This window comes from Bidens hawaiensis, unplaced genomic scaffold (genome assembly GCF_021521415.1).
Source record: "Bidens hawaiensis isolate Kalapana, Puna unplaced genomic scaffold, B.hawaiensis_p1.1 tig00016041_1, whole genome shotgun sequence".
NCBI classification, from domain to species: domain Eukaryota; kingdom Viridiplantae; phylum Streptophyta; class Magnoliopsida; order Asterales; family Asteraceae; genus Bidens; species Bidens hawaiensis.
In genome coordinates this window covers 382131-399659 of record NW_027492454.1, presented here as the reverse complement: position 1 = coordinate 399659, position 17529 = coordinate 382131, and the positions used below count along the sequence as shown (strand labels likewise).

Genomic DNA, 17529 nt, shown 5'->3' with positions numbered 1-17529 from the left:
GTGCAAAAGAGACGAAAGATGGGTCCAGAACAAACGAAGGCTATGAATGAGCAACTACAAGACCTTCTTCATGCTGGGATCATACGAAAAATCAAGTACCAAACGTGGGTGGCCAACCCAGTGATTGTCCCAAAAAGCAACGGAACATGGAGGATGTGTATAGATTATAAAGAATTGAACATGGCATGTCCGAAAGATTGTTACCCGCTTCCGGAGATCGACTTAAAAGTAGATGTTGTGGCCCCATTTAAATTCAAGTGCTTCCTCGATGCCTACAAAGGGTATCACCAGATTCATATGGCAGTTGGCGACGAGGACAAGACAGCATTCTGAACTGACTAAGGAACATTCTGTTACAGAATGATGCCTTTCGGATTAAAAAACGCGGGGGCCACATATCAACGACTGATGGATCAGGCTTTCAAAAGTCAAATAAGTCGGAATCTCGAAGTCTATATGGACGATTTGGAAATCAAAAGCACAGAAGAAGATCAAATGTTGAGGGATATAGAGGAAACTTTTGAAACCTTGAGAAGCATCAATATGAAACTGAATCCAGCAAAATGTTCCTTCGGGATGGAGGAAGGAAAGTTCCTCGGGGTAATCGTTACGGGCACGGGTTTCAAGGCTAACCCGGACAAGGTTCAAGCAATAGCCCGTATGCCATCTCCCGCATCCCTCAAGTAAGTTCAAACACTTAACGGAAGCTTGGTAGCATTAAACAGGTTTCTGGCAAACCATGCTGATAAATCTTACCCGTTCATTTCAACATTGAGGAACTGCCTCAAGAAAGCACAATTCCGATAGACCCTGGAAGCCGAACAAGCATTTCAGGAGGTCAAGAAGTGTTTAATGGAATTACCTACGTTGACTGCTCCCTACGCGGGTTAACCCTTAACACTATATTTGTCAGCATCCAACATTGCTGTGGGGGCTGTCCTGTTGACAGATAGGAAGAATATTCAAACTCCAATCTATTACGTCAGTAGAACATTATCGGACCCTGAAACAAGATATTTAATGTTAGAAAAGTTGGTTTTGGCACTGGTTTACGCTGCCAGACGGCTCCGCAGATATTTTCAGAGTCACCCCATCAATGTGTTAACCGGATACAAACTCAAGAACGTGTTGAGTAAACCTGAGTTGTCCGGTTGACTGGCAAAGTGGGCCATCGAATTGGGTGAACACTCGATCGAGTATAAGCCAAAACAAGCAATCAAAGGACAAGTGCTAGCGGACTTCGTCACAGAGGTCCCGCAGCACAAAGAACAAGAATGTTTGATCGAACAACAACCCCAAGCACCTCCGGAACAAGGACAAGTCTGGTCATTGTTCACGGACGGAGCTTCAAGAAGTGAAAGGTCAGGTGCAGGCTTAAGGCTAGTCAACCCTGAGGGACATGAATTCACATACGCCATCAAGTTGGACTTCAAAAGTATCAACAATGAGGCAGAATATGAAGCCTTCCTGGCAGGACTGCGGATAGCGAAAAAGCTTTGGGTGAAACATTTGGAAGTCCGGGTGAATACTATGCTAATTGCGGGACAAATAAATGGAACATATGAAACCAAAAACGATGTCATGGCTTTTTATTTGTCACAAGCAAAGGTCTTGATTCGCCAATTTTCCTCCTTCAATATTGTCCACATTAAGAGGAGCGAGAATAAATCGGCGGACGCTCTTAGCAAGCTAGCTTCAACGAATTTTGAGCATTTCGCCAAAGATATTCGTGTAGAAGTTCTTGATCATCCATCCGTTCCACAAAACCAAGTCCTGGTAATTCAAACTGGTGTTGAGTCTTGGATGTCACCCATTATAGCTTACTTATCTTCCGGAGCACTTCCAGCAGGAAAGGCTGAGGCTCGGAAGATTAAGCACAAAGCTTTGAATTACCCGTTGATTGACGGCATCTTGTACCGGAGATCATTCCTTGGTCCACTATTACATTGTGTGGACGCGGAAGACGCAAATTACTTAATTCGAGAAATCAACGAAGGTATTTGCGGGTTACATGCGGGACCAAGAATGACGGTTGCAAAGATCAAGAACGCAGGGTATTATTGGCCCGGCATGCACCTAGACGCTGTACAAGAAATCAGAAAGTGTGATTCATGTCAACGTCATGCCCCCAACACCCTGCGTCCGAAGAACGAACTAATTCCAGTAACATCTGGCCATTCCAAAAATAGGCTATTGATATCATGGGACCTTTCCCAGAAGCCCCGGGACGAGTCAAGTTCCTGATAGTGGCCATTTATTACTTCACCAAGTTGGTGGAAGCCAAACCGGTTGCATCAATCACGGCTTCAAACGTGAAAAAATTCCTTTGGGAATTCATCATTTGCAAGTTCGGTCTCCCACAGGAATTGGTAAGTGACAATGAGACCCGATTTGCAGATAGCGGATTGCAAGGATGGTTGAAAGAACTCCAAGTCATTCAGACCTTCACATCCGTAGCTCACCCGCAAGCAAATGGTCAGGTCGAAAGAACCAACCAAACTATCAAGGAAGGGATCAAGGCAAGGCTAGGGATGAAACGAACGGGTTGGGTGGATGAACTGCCTCACATGCTCTGGGTATTCCGCACCCAAAAGAACTCCAGTAATTTGGAAACACCCTTTAGCCTAACTTATGGCACTGAAGCCATGATCCCCGCAGAAATTGGGATCCCATCCACAAGGGTTTTGCTGATCGATGATAATGATCACGAACTTAGGATGAATCTTGATTTATTGGAAGAAAGAAGAGAATTAGCATTGATTCGCGAGCACACAATTACAAGCGACAATTTCATAAGTATTACAACTCGCGGGTCCAGACATGCGAATTCGATGCGGGAGACTTTGTCTTCCGCAATAACGAGGCCTCCGGACAGGAGCCTCCAGGAAAATTAGCCCCAACTTGGGAAGGACCTTATAGAATCAAACAAGTACTATCCAAAGGTGCCTATAAGTTGGAGAAGTTGGATGGGACGGAAATCCCTCGAACATGAAACGCAGCACAGTTAAAGAAATCCTATATATAGCAGTTTTAGTTGCTTTTCTGTTTTTCGGCCTGCGTGCCCACATAGACTAGCAAGTTATGTAATTTCTTTTATTAAGAAGGTCTATGCCTAGTGTATGAGAATGTCCAGTTAATTCCATGTTATTTCATTAAGTTGTAATATTTTATTGACAAAACCGAAGTTCCGAATAGGCACTTATATTATAGTACATAAGACAAAGTGCACCGGAAAGAACGCAAAGACTTCTTATTGTTGATCAAAAGAGATTACAAAACAAGAAGAAAGATTTACAAAGGAAAGTACATATACAGCTAAGGGGCGACAATTTCGTCTTCCGTAGTATCTTCGGCTTCTTCATCTTCTTCCTCCACCTCAAGATCCAGCAGCTCCTTTAATTGCTCCATGGCATCGTCTTTATCCGCAAGCTCGGATATATGGTCAAAAAGGGAAAATTTTAAGGTATCAAATTCCTTAGTTTTCTCAAGAAGGATAGGAGCAGTGTCCTTGCCGGCCAACACATATTCCTCCGGAAGCCGGGACGCTGAACCAAACTCGTATCCTTCCTCAAAACCTATTTGTCGGCCTGCTTGCTCGGAAGCACGAAGGAGCACAACAACGCAATTTCCAAGGTCGTCACTGTTCCGAACGTCAGTAATAACCTGTTAAATCATACAAGCATGAGTAAGCACATATAAGCCTGAATCACTTGTATTGATCAAAGGACTTGATACCTTGGGAATCGCTGTTGATAAAAGCCATTTTTTATCCGCCTGAGCCCGGATAAGATCCATCTTATGACCAGCACACTCCAGAGCTTGGTCTCGATTCTTGGCATTCAGGTCGGATAAGCGTTGATCCTTGGCTGCTGAGTCAGCTTGAAGAGTCTTTATCAGCTCAGCTTGGTCATCCAGTTGTTTCTGGAGAGTAGCCTTAGCTTCCTCTGCAGCAAATTATTCGGCTTTTACCACCTCCATAACCCAATGACTATCTTGGGCATCAGTTAGCGCCTTAAAAGCCTCTTTCTTGACACAGCGTTCGCCACATGATACGAATTAGAGTCTAAAAGTTCCTAGCGGATGCGACGACGTTGTCGTTCCCTTTCGGCGGGAGGAAGACTCTCTTGGAGATACTCATGACAGACGTCCGCATTATCCAACACCGAGTTCCGCCGTAATGACCAATGGGGATGATGCGGGGCAGTTTCCTCATCCACTCAAGAGGAGGAAGCCTGCCCCCCCGTATTTGAACACGCTGACCCCACCCTGATCTCGGAAGACATGATCACGACGGGGTGGAGATGTGTGGAAGTGATCAGCTTCACCAACCTCTTTTTCCTTAATAGGAGAAGAATCTGATAAATCGATCGGATCTTGAGCAGTGTTTAATGGTGAGGTTGGTGGAGTTGGGAGTTTGGTAGCAGCAGAATCCATTAAGCCTTAAACATTCCCAGGAATAAAACTCTTTAAATCACCAAAGAGTGATAAATTGAAAAATAATCGTAAAGGGTTAGCTTTTACCTTTAGAAACGTCTCGGGCAGAAAGCTCCCGATGACGAGCTCCCAGATCCGGGACTTTAACCTTATCCTTCTTCTTTCTCTTCTTCTTGGGCACGGCATCGGAAGCCTGTGCCTTCCGCTTCCCAGCCGCCTTCGAAGCACCCTCCTCAATAACCTGAGGTTCGCCCTCAACGGATAGAGGGCCACCTTCCTCACCTGTCGACGAATCGGTGGTGGCCTTCGGATCTTGCTTGCGGGTCAAACCTACAAATGAATGTAAAGGGTTAGTAGCACCACTCGATAAACCTCCCTCACAGAGTGACGACTCTTCGCTAGATGAAATAAGTACCATCACCCCGCTCGTAGTAACGGCAGTTAAAGGTCGAGGTTGGGAAATACCTTCACACTTTTTCACAAACTCCTCACCTTGTGCGTACATCGCCTCGGAGACAGTAGGCTCCGGCGTGAGGGTAGTAGAGAAAACGAAGTTACTTCGTGTGCGTTCCAAAAAAGGAACGTCATGCTGAGTAATAGGACGGTGAACCATCATGCCTCCCATCTTGTCCACAAGAGTGGAAAGGATCGTACCTTCACCTACAGTTGAAGAACGTTAAAGAAAATAAACTGGAAACTTAGAATATTACAAGTAAACACTCACTTCCATCAGGATTCTCATAGTAAGGTTCCAAGGCAGGGAATGGCCACAACCGACTCATTTTGGCATACACCATCGCCCCCTCGTGAATGGGACGCATGGGTGTTGGCGCCTTGGTCAAAGTTTCAAACCACTTGTGACCTTCGTACTCAATGACAGGAATATCAGGAAGTGGATCTTCAAGTTTCCGTCGAGTCATCGTAAACGGGATGACATATTCCCGGATCCAAAAGAATTTGGATTTCCAACCATGGATACTGCGGATCCATTCAAAACCAATGGGACCTTTTCCGGTAGTAGCAAAGCCATACCACCCGTCATGATATGTCATTTTATAAAAAATAGCAAACATATTAACAAATGGCTCGTAACTGTGAGATTGGCAACAGAATTCGAAATGCCGAATCCGCAGCATCCCAAAGGGGTGAATTTGGGATAAGTGGAGCCCATACTTCCCTAGTACAGACCGAACAAACTTCGTCACGGGTAACCGGAAGTTACCCGTAGTGAAGTGGTCTAGGTATACGGCCATCTTCTTTGACGGCGGCGCCGTCGCAATGGGGCCTTTCACAGGACGTTCGGCTTCCCATTCCGGAGGGAAGCCATGCACATTTTTGACATCCTTAAAGTCTTTTTCTTTAATATCACATCCGACTTCATTAATAGCGGGAGGATTTTTCTTCTGGGCAGCCATTAGAACAAATTGTAGAGACGGATGCAAGAAAGCAAAATTTTCTGATATGAATGAAGGCAAAAATATGTAAGTGATAAGAATGGGCTGAAGACATCAAGGCCTATTTATACTCATCGCAATTAATGCGACCGTCTAACTGACAGAAGAAAGAGAAAAGATGGACCACAAAATAACTGACACGTCAGGCGGGAGGTTCGAAAAAGTACTTACAGGCTGTCAAACAAGCGTTTAACACGTCCTGTCAGCCACCGCCTAAAATTCTCTCTCCGCCACGTCATCAATACTATCTATTCAACTTGCACGAGTTCAAAATTTAAAGAGAAGATATTTCACAACGATATTATCAACACATGGAGTTCTTCTCATTAATATTCAAAATGGTAATTACAAAAAACATGAAAAGAAATTACAAGTCCAAATTTTAACGCCTACATCTACCCTAAAGGTTAGGGGGCGTCGTATCTTCCGCCTTGTCATCATCAGACTTGTCATCATCAGATTCATCATCAATGTACACCCGCAACTGCTTCACGCCATCTTCAGACAAGGCAAATTCGGGAAACAAGCGTTTAACACGTCCTGTCAGCCACCGCCTAAAATTCTCTCTCCGCCACGTCATCAATACTATCTATTCAACTTGCACGAGTTCAAAATTTAAAGAGAAGATATTTCACAACGATATTATCAACACATGGAGTTCTTCTCATTAATATTCAAAATGGTGATTACAAAAAACATGAAAAGAAATTACAAGTCCAAATTTTAACGCCTACATCTACCCTAAAGGTTAGGGGGCGTCGTATCTTCCGCCTTGTCATCATCAGACTTGTCATCATCAGATTCATCATCAATGTACACCCGCAACTGCTTCACGCCATCTTCAGACAAGGCAAATTCGGGAAGCATATGTTGCTGCGGAAAGATCAGATTATCATATTCTTGGACCCGCATGCCAAGTTCTTGCTCCGCGTCAAGTCCGTAAAGGGGATGGCTCTCAACAGGTTGTCCGGACTGGGCGAATGCCAACCCTTCGTTGAAACCTTTTACCCGGCCAACCCCTTCAGAAGCAGTCTTCAAGTTCACAAAGCAATCAGTAAGCTCTGAACTCCTCTTAATATGACGGATGACCTATAAACGAAGTTTGTTAAACATCATAAAAGAAAGTAGACAAAAGTTAAGCAGTATCCAAGAGAAACTTACTGAGTCAAGACCACGGTTAAGGAAGTATTGTCTCTCCCGCTCAGCGCGCTCCACCCTGCCACGAAGTTCTTCCAATTCGGTGGAGGCGCGGTCGCTAATTTCAGTCTGAGATTGCAAAAGGGAGTCGTATGCGGACTGCATTTCGACAATAGTCTTGTCTTTCATCTCAGACTGTTCCTGATGTGCTAAAAGTAGTTATAAAATAAATAACTAAAATTATACTAATCTAGACACTAAGTAATACTCTAGACCCTTAAACTTAACTTAAACTACTAACCGGCAAGTGAACCGGTCGACTCTAGTACAGCTAAGTAAGTCCGGATATCGAACCCACGAGACTCTTTAAATTACGAAACTAGCAAATTAGACTTAACTACAAGACACGACTATTTATTAATAATATTTGAGAGGGATTTTAAAACTAATTAATTAAAAATCTAATAATAATTAACTAATGATTACTTTAATTAAACTAGTAATAAACTAATTAATATAATAATAAAACAAACCCTAATTATTATAATAATAATAATAATAATAATAATAAAACATAATCATTACTTATTAATTAATTAATAAAACTTAAACCCTAATTAGTTTTAACTAATAAACAATTTAGAAAACTTGGATTAATTCAGATGATTAAAATAACTACCCAAGCCGGAATCCCCAAAGTTACGGTTATTAATTTAAATGGAAAAACGCAAGTTATGGAACCGGGATCATAAGATAGACCCTTGAAAGAAAACCCGAACAGGACCCTTGAACTTCAAGAAGAAACCTATGGATTTCTAACAAGTTTTAAGATTCACCAGTTTTATATTAAACTTCCTTACGGTTATTTAATTGCTTATGTCTAAGTATCTTTTATGACGAAAACCTACCTTACAGCGCGAAATTCAAAAGATAGCAAAGCAAACCCAATTAATTTAATAGACTAAGCTGACAATCAAACCTAGACGGACTCCTTACGAAGAACTAAATCTAGCAATCCCGACAAGCAAAGATCTATTAATAGCCTATCACTTTACAACTTTTTAGACTAGCAGCTCACTTTTATTTGTTTAATTGATTTTATTGTTTCTATGATCTTAATCGATATTAATCATAAACTAGTCAAGAACACACAGTAAATGACCTAACAAAACCCTATCCTATGAAACAATCAACAAGGGCAATGTGAAACAATAAATTCAAGTAAACAAAACTAAGCAATCATATGCATCAACTAAATCAAACTCAACCGTTTACTTAGAACATAATATCAATAACGAAGTGAAAATCCAAATAAAATCAAACCGAACTAAGGTTCATCACGACCTAGGCAGTTTATGGAATTTAGCCAAGCATATTAAAATCTAAATCAAACAAAACAAATAATAACGAAAACATGGTGAAAGTATAAGAAACGGGGAATCGAAGATGATAAAACCTGTAAACTCGAACGTGAACGTGTAACTCTTCACCGGATGTTCTCTCGCCTTCAAAATCACCAACAAACGCGAAAGATGCTCCAATAGCTCTCCAAAATCGGCCAAGGGTTTTCAGGTTATGTCAGGTTTAAGTTAAAGGTGTTTAAATAGCAAAAACAAGGCCCGACAATAAACAAAAACGAGTTAAAAACCCATCAGCATTGCCTAGGCGCCGCACTAAGGGCTTTTTGCCTTTCCCCTAGGCGCGGCGCGGCGTGCTTCTCCAAAGGGGCCGGTCAGACCGGCCCGGTCTGACCGGTTCTCTGTTCCGGTTCTTCCTGGCGCGTTCCGGATCTCCGTTTCGGCTCGTTTTAGCTCGTTTTTCGCCCTTTTTATCACAATAAAATCCCGGAACCTACGACACACAAAAACGTTAGTAGTATACAAATCTTGACTAAAAATGAACAAAAACAATTAAAATATTAAATAAAATAAACAGGAGAAACATATATATTTAGCATTATATCAGTTCCCCTTGCAGTCTTAAAGCTTCCTCGAGCTCTTGGATCCGGGCGTTTTGTTGAGACACTTCATCCTGTGCCTTCGCCAATTCGTCCTTTTTCCTTTGAGTTTCGGCTCGGGAAGCTTCAAGGGTGGCATTGGACCTTTCACAGGCCTCTTTCCACCGTTTAGCAGCATTAGCATTCCGTTTTTTTCTCCTGTTGGAGTGCAACTTCAGCGTCAGTTTGTTTCCACTTAGCTGCACTCGCTGCTTTACGATACTCCTCAGTTTCCTTCTTCGCAACCTTTGCAGCATCGGAGGCTGCACCAAGCTTCCCGCCCATTAATCGCCACTCCCGTAAGATTTCCTGACTGCAGGCCAAGCTGTTAGTCAAGAAAACAGCCAAATTAGAATGGAGTTCTTGGCGGGAACGAGTTAGCTGGTGTGTTTTCTCAGCCGGTGGCATGCAGTGTTCAACAAAACTCATACAGGTCTTGGGATCGGTAACCCGAGACCCGTTGACAATATCCCAGGGCGGGACTAACAAGTCATAGTCTCCTCCCAATTGCACTCTCCCAAAGTATTGAGAACTTGTGGGTCCGAGGCGAACAAGGGAGGAAGAAGACTGTTGTGGACCACCTTGTGATGAACCTCCCCCAGCTTTATGGGTAAAAGATCCAAATGAAAAGTCATCTCCCTCACCCGTTGAAAAGAGCGAGGAAGAAGGGTAAAACTGGGGAGGAGGTTGCATCGAAGGTTCATTAACACCGAAGCTTCCAGCAGCAACATCCGGGTTCTCATGTTGAAAACCGGTGGCGTAAACATCCCTGAATAAATGATCCAGATATCCAGAAGTCACTGACTGAATGGTAGACCCCTCCACAATTGTTTCAGTAGGAGGGGTAACGGGTCTATCTGCCTCCTTTTCTGGAGGAGGTGACGGTTGTTTTTCAGCAATTGGCATCGGTGTCGATAGCCTACCAGCCACTAGACGATCAGCAATAGACGGATCTACATAAGAATGTCATAGTTAGATCTCATTCTTAAAGAACAACAAAAATTTAAGTAAAAACTTACCAGATACTGTCCCTAGACATTCCGCAAGGTTAGGTGGTAATGGTTTCCTCGGACGATGCGTCCGGCGTTTCTTGGTTTTTGGTTCCTTTACGGCATCCGCAGCACTGGTACCTGTGTCACCTGACTGGGATGCACGGAGAGATCTCTTCCGGTAAAGCTCTGCCAACAAATGAGAGACAGATGAACCTTCAGAAGCATCATCTGAGCTTTCCTCCTCAAGAATGGCAGAATCGTCACTTGGAATGACAATTGTCTCGTCCGAGGTCAGCGCATTAAGAGGAGGAGGATTTAGAATGTGCGCACCTGTTTCAAAGATAGCTTCCGAGACAACTGGTTCGGCGCGCACTTTGACAGGAAAGAGGAAATGTTGAGCAGTCCTCTCAAGGATTGGCGCATCCTTTGCATCACAGATAGTCTTTCCCACACAACCCTTATCATCATCCAAGACGTCCAACATTGATCCAAAACCTGAAAAGAAATAAAAACGATAACAATAAATACACAAACATGGAAAAGTAGAAGAACAAGACACTCAAACTTACGGCCATCTAGCCCAATAAATACAGGCTCCATGAAAGGAGAAGACCACAAACGACTCATGCCTGCCCACACAAGGGCCTCCTCAGAAAGCATCCGCATTGATGTGGGTGGAGTAGTAAGCTTGCGGAACCAGTCACAGTTCTCATGAGCAGCTGGAGTAATATCAATAAGGGCGTCGTTAGGAGAACGACGAGTCATGGCCTCAGGCACCACATCCTCAGAGATCCAGAAGAATCTTTTCTTCCAATCCTTGGAAATTTCTTCAGTCATGTTGCCGATAATTCTATCCGGCAAGCTATGACAAGTATACCACCCGTTTCGATTCGCCATCTTGTAAAATACAGCGAACCGATCCAACCGGGGTACCAAGTCATGTGCCATGCACACGAACTCGAAATGTCGAATGCGCATGACAGCACGTGGGTGGAGTTGAGATAAGTGAATCCCAAACGCCATAATCACCCGTTGGAAGAACTTTGTAACGGGATGGCGGAAATTCCCGTGGTCAAAGTAATCGGCATATAAAGCCATCTTACCTGGAGGTGGAAAACTGGCTATAGAACCAGCAGAGGGGAACTCCGGTCCCCACTCCGGTGGAATACCATAAGTCGTAACAAGCTTCTGGTATTCCTCTCGGTCCCAACAAACCTCTATCTCATCGACCTCATATTGGGAAGGCGCCATTTAAAACACTTGGTAATAATATTTGATTTTGTTCAAAGGAATCAAAGAAAGATTGAAGGATTCAGAAGAGAAAAGCAAGTTCGTATTGAGAATTCAAGGGCGATAAAACTTCAAAAAGAAGTTAACTCCCTCTATTTATACCCACCGCAGTTAATGCGATGGGATACGAACTGTAGAGAGAGAAAAAAACCGTTCAGTAACAGATCGCCACGTCACGCGGGAAATTCGAAAAAGGAAAAAGTTGTACAGTCGGGTACAGTAACGGCCGTCAAAAACGTCCTGTCGCCTGCACACGCGCCTGCGAGTGGTCAACTTGTCCTTTTTCATGATTATCCACAACAACAAAAGATATTTCTCACCAATTTAAAAAGTCAAAAACCCCCAAATCACATTAAGTCCAGAATTTTATCCGCATAAAATACTTCACACGGAAGAAACACCAGACTTGGGGGATTAATGGAGGTACGGTACCAAAAAGACCCAAATACCATTAAAGAATACCCGCGGGTCAATCAGAAGCCCCTAATAAGGCACCCGCGGGGCGTATAAACCATCCGCATAGCCATATGAGGAAGAAACACCCTCATAGCACATGCGGAAGCATCACAGTATCCTCAAAAGTCATCCGCAAGAAGGAATATCCTTCCGCGTAAATAACCACGAGGTAATGCTCCGGGACAGCTGTCAATAATCAATTACCTTCTAGAAGATTTGCCAAAATGCTTTCTTGGGCAATACATGATCTTCCGGCCAATCAGCCGGTGACACCTAGAAAGGTCGTTACAACCGTGCACATGGCCAATATTGCTCCATTAACCAATGATGGAGAGACACGTATCCAGGTTGTTATACATGCACATGCAACGTATAGCCTGAACCTATCATATGAGGACACGTGTCCAGACGGTTATGAGAGCATCTTCTAAAAGGACAGCTGGTCCAATCACTTCCCTACACTCTTCGGCTATAAATACCCTCTCAATCATCATGAGGTATTCATTCACTCCCACTATACTCTCTCAATTTACGTAAGTACTTTATTCTCATCAGAACTGTACTTATTCTCACGCCGGAGGGTGGTTACGGGAAGACCCCCTCTTGTCCTTCCTGTAACGAACTCACGGTGTCTGTTTTGCAGGTTCACGTCATTGGACTTTGGGCAATTGTATTCATATCATGTTAGAAGTTAACCGTATCATACTCTGTGGACTCATTGGATCCAGGAACCATAATTGGGGAGTGGATCCGTGTTTCTTCACATACCCTGTGTCGGGTTCGGGTCGGGTATAGAACCGGGTATTTTAAAACCAGGTATTTGAATGCTCTATTTCCAGGTATTGAAAAAACCCTATTTTTGGGCTTTTTACCGGGTATTGTTCGTGTATAGATTGGAAATTTTAAGGGGTTACACTTTTTAGGGATATTTTTCAGGTATTTTTTGGGTAATTTCGGGTATAGATTGGGTATTTGAAAAACCCGATTTCAGGTATTGGAAAAACCCGGTTCCAGGTATGGAACCAGTTCTGGTTTTCAGGTATAAATCGGGTCCGGTTCGAGTATGAGTTTTGATACTGAGATGCATACTCTATCCGTACCCTACGGGTATGAGTTGCTGCTGCTCAAGCCACAAACTATTCAAAAAAGACAAATAAATAAATAAATTTTGCACCTCCTAAAGAGATGTCAAAACACATGAAGATCATATCATATTCATAATAAATGGTCCCCTAGAGACCTGTTCGTATAAATTAAAATTTTCAAACTAACGAATATATGTAGCATAAGAGCAAATAGGCGATTTTGCTAACGGGTCAAAGTGGAAACATATGAAAGTGAAAGTTCGTTGGACGATAATGCAAGTGAGAAAACGCACGTTTGGGAACGGATTTAGGGGTTTAAATATGGATAACCAAAATGACAGGTAAGACATAAATATGGATGTGTTGCATAAAAGCCAACGAGCCCAAACCATTACTAACAGTTTTGTTTGGTTTGGTTTGGGGTGGCGTCAATGGCAAGTAGTGGCGGTGCTAGTGGGTGAGCAGTGGTGAAGGTGATATAGGGCAAGAGAGGGAAAAAATAAACAAAAAGAAAAAAACAAGAGGATGGTTGGAATGAATTTGAAATAGACGAGGTAATATATTATTCCCATCCAACAAACCAAGCGCCATTTTTTTCGTTCCCTCACATTGATCCATTCCTTTCCGTCTCTCATTCGTGCATACCAAACACTACCTAAGAGTTTCTAGGTTGTGTCCGAGAAGATCAGCGAATCATGCGGGTTTACGACCTAAGCGAGAAAGAATACTCCCACCTTTTACTAAAGTTAGACACCTCTTGTTCAACCGAGAGAGCAACCGACTTTCGAAAACATATCAAACCGTTAACCAAAATAAAAAACTGGACCGAATTTGTGCAGTTCAACCAAGAACATGAAACCGGAACACTGCACTGACCTATGCCTTCAATCACCAACCGAAAACACACTACTGATATCAACAAGACATCACTCAGTGAGGCAACAGAATAAGCTTTTAAGGTGAACAAACTAAAGTTATATTTAATAATCTACAACCTCTTTAATTTCTTGGAATTTAATTATTATTTAATAAAAGGTAATATGTAAAATTCCAGTAGTAGGGATAGAAGAAGACTCGCGGGCGGGGTTTAACAGAACCTCAGGCAAGCTTCCAGCTCTTTCTCATCTTCGCAGTTATAACCCAACTGATATGCCCGAGCTACATCACAAATTTATAAAAAAAACATCAAATATTTTTAATTACAATAGGGCGAAACCAAGAGAGTAAACTAAAACTCATACCAAAACGGCCAGATCCCATGAACGGTTCCGCTTCATCAGTCACACCCGCTTGCTGCTGTTCCTCCTAATTTTCAACCAAACAAAAAAATAATATTCACATAAAACAATTTCTGTAATCACAATTGACACACTAATTACTTATAACTGATTAATAACTATAAACGAAAAACATTATGGGTCAAGCCAACATACCACAGACTAAACCAAAATACAGTAATAACAAGCAAACATGACGATATTCAAGAATATAAGTAGCCATATTAACAAATTACACCATGAATGGGTCGATAAACCTTCACGCCCAAAGTGCATTCATAATTCATAAAACCTCCTACATTTTTTTTTTACAAAACTAGACAGCTACTGAAATAATATAATTCTAGTAATGTAATAATATTTGACACACTAAATGTTTATATAAATCTATTTTGTTTTTAAAACAGAATGTGCTTGAAACTTTGATAATCATTAAAATAATATAATTTAGATAAATCTTGTTTTATATCAGCGAGCCAAGCTGCTCGCGAGCTACTCGAGATCGGCTCGTGAAAAAGCTCGATCGAGCCGACCTTAAACGAGCCCGAGCTCGAGCTTCACTTATCGAGCTCGAGCCGGCTAGCGAGCCTAAACGAGCCCGTCATTTATATATTAATATATACATATATATATATTTAATAATTTTTAATTGATATATATAATTTTATGAAAAATATAACTAAATAACATAAATTATTTTATATATAAAGTTATAATGAAAATAAATATGCACATATAATTATAAATATATAAAAAAATAATTAACAAATATTAATCAAGGCGAGCTCGAACTTGAAAAACTACGAAACGAGCCGAGCTCGAGCTCGAGCTTCGTATAAGTTAAACGAGCCGAGCTCGAGCCTGGTCGAGCTCGGGCTCAGATCGGCTCGTTTGCAACCCTACTCTCAAGATGCTTCACAAGTTTCATTATATTTCCCTCAATTAAAAGAAATTAGTTTGATTCGTCTTGTACCAAAAAGATGAAGTTTCTTTTAATATTTCGAAAGAAGAAAGCATTCGAAACAACATAAGAAGAAGAGATGCAACTTTTACCATGTCTCCTCCAATTTCAGATGGGGAAAGCAACCGATCAAAACAATGCCCCGAAATTGTACACACCAAGAGCTCATTATCTGGATCAAGAACAACCTCCTTGCAAGCATCATCACACACTGCACACGCAACAGCAATGCTATTAAAAATCCGTTTTTCCACATGTACTTTTGAACAACATAATGAAGAAGAGAACGTGAATGAAGCATACCGTGAACATATCCAGTGTTTTCACAGACAAAAACATCTCCAATTTGATAGTAAGAGCATCTTTCTCCAGAACAATCATGATCAGAGAACACCTTATCGGTCAGTCCTTTGCTTTTCTTCCATATGGACACTTGATCAGCAACAGATTTGTCCAGAATCATCCAGTCATCTTTCAACTAAAGTCAGTATAGTATAAATATGTATATATATATATATTACAAGTTGTAAATGATGATATTATAAAAGTGGTATTCACCTGTGAAGGAAGAGGTGCTTGGCTTCTTTTGGCTACTTGCATCTGGATGTAATACTCTTTGAACTCAGTAGGGCAATTTCTAACAAACTCAACCATGTCTTCTTCATCACGCTACACGTCAAAAATTCTTAATTTCTTAGGTCCAAAATAATAAAATATGGTTTTGGTTTCTTAGCATAAAATTATATGAAAGTGTTGTTAACTAGAGGTGGGCAAATAAACCGGTTTGAAACCGATTATGTAGAAACCGGTTTGGAACTGATTGAAACCGTCGGTTTGGAACCGGTTTTCAATTTTTTGCATCAAAACCGGTTCCAAACCGGTTAACCGAACCGAAACCGGGCAAAAACCGGTCAAAACCCCCACCGAAACCGATCGTAACTAGGTAAGAAACCGGTTTCAACCCGAACCAAAACCGATCATAAACCGATATTGACTTTTGTTGACTAAACCGAACAGGTTTGGAGTTTTAAACCGGTTTGTGCACCTCTATTGTTAATTACCTGAATATACAGCTTCTTCCAAGCACAATCACGCAACTTTCCTGTTGGTGGCAGGATACCCCATCGCATACAGTACCTAAGGTTTGAATCAAATACAAATTAAATTAACGTGCTAACAAAAGAATCAAGTAGAGTAATTATATATACAAGTAGAGTAATTATGTAATTTTGTCATAGGATGTAATTACATAATTACACTACTTGTATATATAATTACTCTACTTGATTCTCACGTTTAGCACGTTAATTTCATTTGTACGTTACCTTCTAAACAATTTAGACATGATGAAATCCAAATACAATTAAAAAAAAAAAGCGAAAATACTACTGACAGGCGACGCCACAAGGATTCATCAGAAGATGCAAAATTTAGGAACCTACAGACCATGGAGCAAGAAACAAGATCCTGCAATATTTCATTAGTATTATGTGTTAGTAAACAAGCTTGTTTAATAATAACAATAACAATAACAATAATAATAATAATAATAATAATAATAATTAATAATAACAATAATAATAATAATAATAATAATAATAATAAATAATAATAATAATAAATAGAAATGAGAAGGTGACCTCAGATGAAAGGAACTTAAGGATATGAGGAAAAAGCTCCGGCGGAACGAGGCTGAAGACGCCGCGACCGTCATCAATCCTCTCCACCCGAGGCTTCTTCTTCTTGGCTTCTTCCTGAATTCATACAAACAAATATAAATATAATATATATATTATATATATATATATATAAAGAAGCTCAGATCTATATCTGAAAGAAATCGAGGAATTTGCTACCTGATCAGAAGAAGATACCTCTGAAAGGACCTCTGATTCTAGAAATTGAGCCAGACTCTCGTCTTCGTCTTCCGAAACACCTGGCATAATTGATGATGATGATGATGATGATGATGATGATGATGAAATGGAATTGGGAGAATTTCGATTTCAGAATTGGGGGTTGCTTTCGGGTAGGGTCGGGTCGGGTCAAACCTTGTCGGTTCGAGAAAACATAAGATGCAAAAAAATGATGCTTAACTTTTGACTGCGGAGGGATAGGGTATTTTTCCCCGAATATTTAATGGTTTGCATGGGTCGGTTAATAGATAATCATAACGAATCTGTTATGGCGGTTTCGGTTAATCGGTTTTATAGGTTATAGCGAGTTGGTTATGGGTCAGTTAACCGTGACCAAAACATTAGTAGGGATGGAAAAAAAGCCCGAGCCCGACGGGTATACCTGAAACCCGAAACAAATAGGACGGGTATGAGATTAGGATTTAAAAAATTTTCGCGGATACGAGCCGGGTATGGGATTAGATAATACCCGTCCCGATTACCCGAAAACACATACCTGTTTACCCGTACCATATACCCGAATTTTATACC

The 17529-nt window shown here is 41.3% G+C and overlaps 2 protein-coding genes across 2 annotated transcripts; one reads left to right on the top strand and one right to left on the bottom strand.

Annotated features, from left to right (window-relative positions):
- Positions 1 to 1530: 1530 nt before the first annotated feature.
- Positions 1531 to 2244, top strand: LOC143550435 (uncharacterized). Its single transcript, XM_077041079.1, has one exon. The coding sequence runs from the start codon at positions 1531 to 1533 to the stop codon at positions 2242 to 2244; it is 714 nt and encodes a 237-aa protein (XP_076897194.1).
- Positions 2245 to 14014: 11770 nt separating this feature from the next.
- On the bottom strand, positions 14015 to 17025 carry LOC143550434 (F-box protein SKIP31-like). Its single transcript, XM_077041078.1, has 8 exons — positions 16939 to 17025; positions 16723 to 16836; positions 16476 to 16549; positions 16144 to 16219; positions 15641 to 15751; positions 15386 to 15560; positions 15175 to 15293; positions 14015 to 14149 (listed from the first exon to the last, which is right to left on the bottom strand). Exons 1-8 carry the CDS (start codon positions 17023 to 17025, stop codon positions 14030 to 14032), a joined length of 876 nt encoding a protein of 291 aa, XP_076897193.1. The 3' UTR covers positions 14015 to 14029.
- Positions 17026 to 17529: the final 504 nt, after the last annotated feature.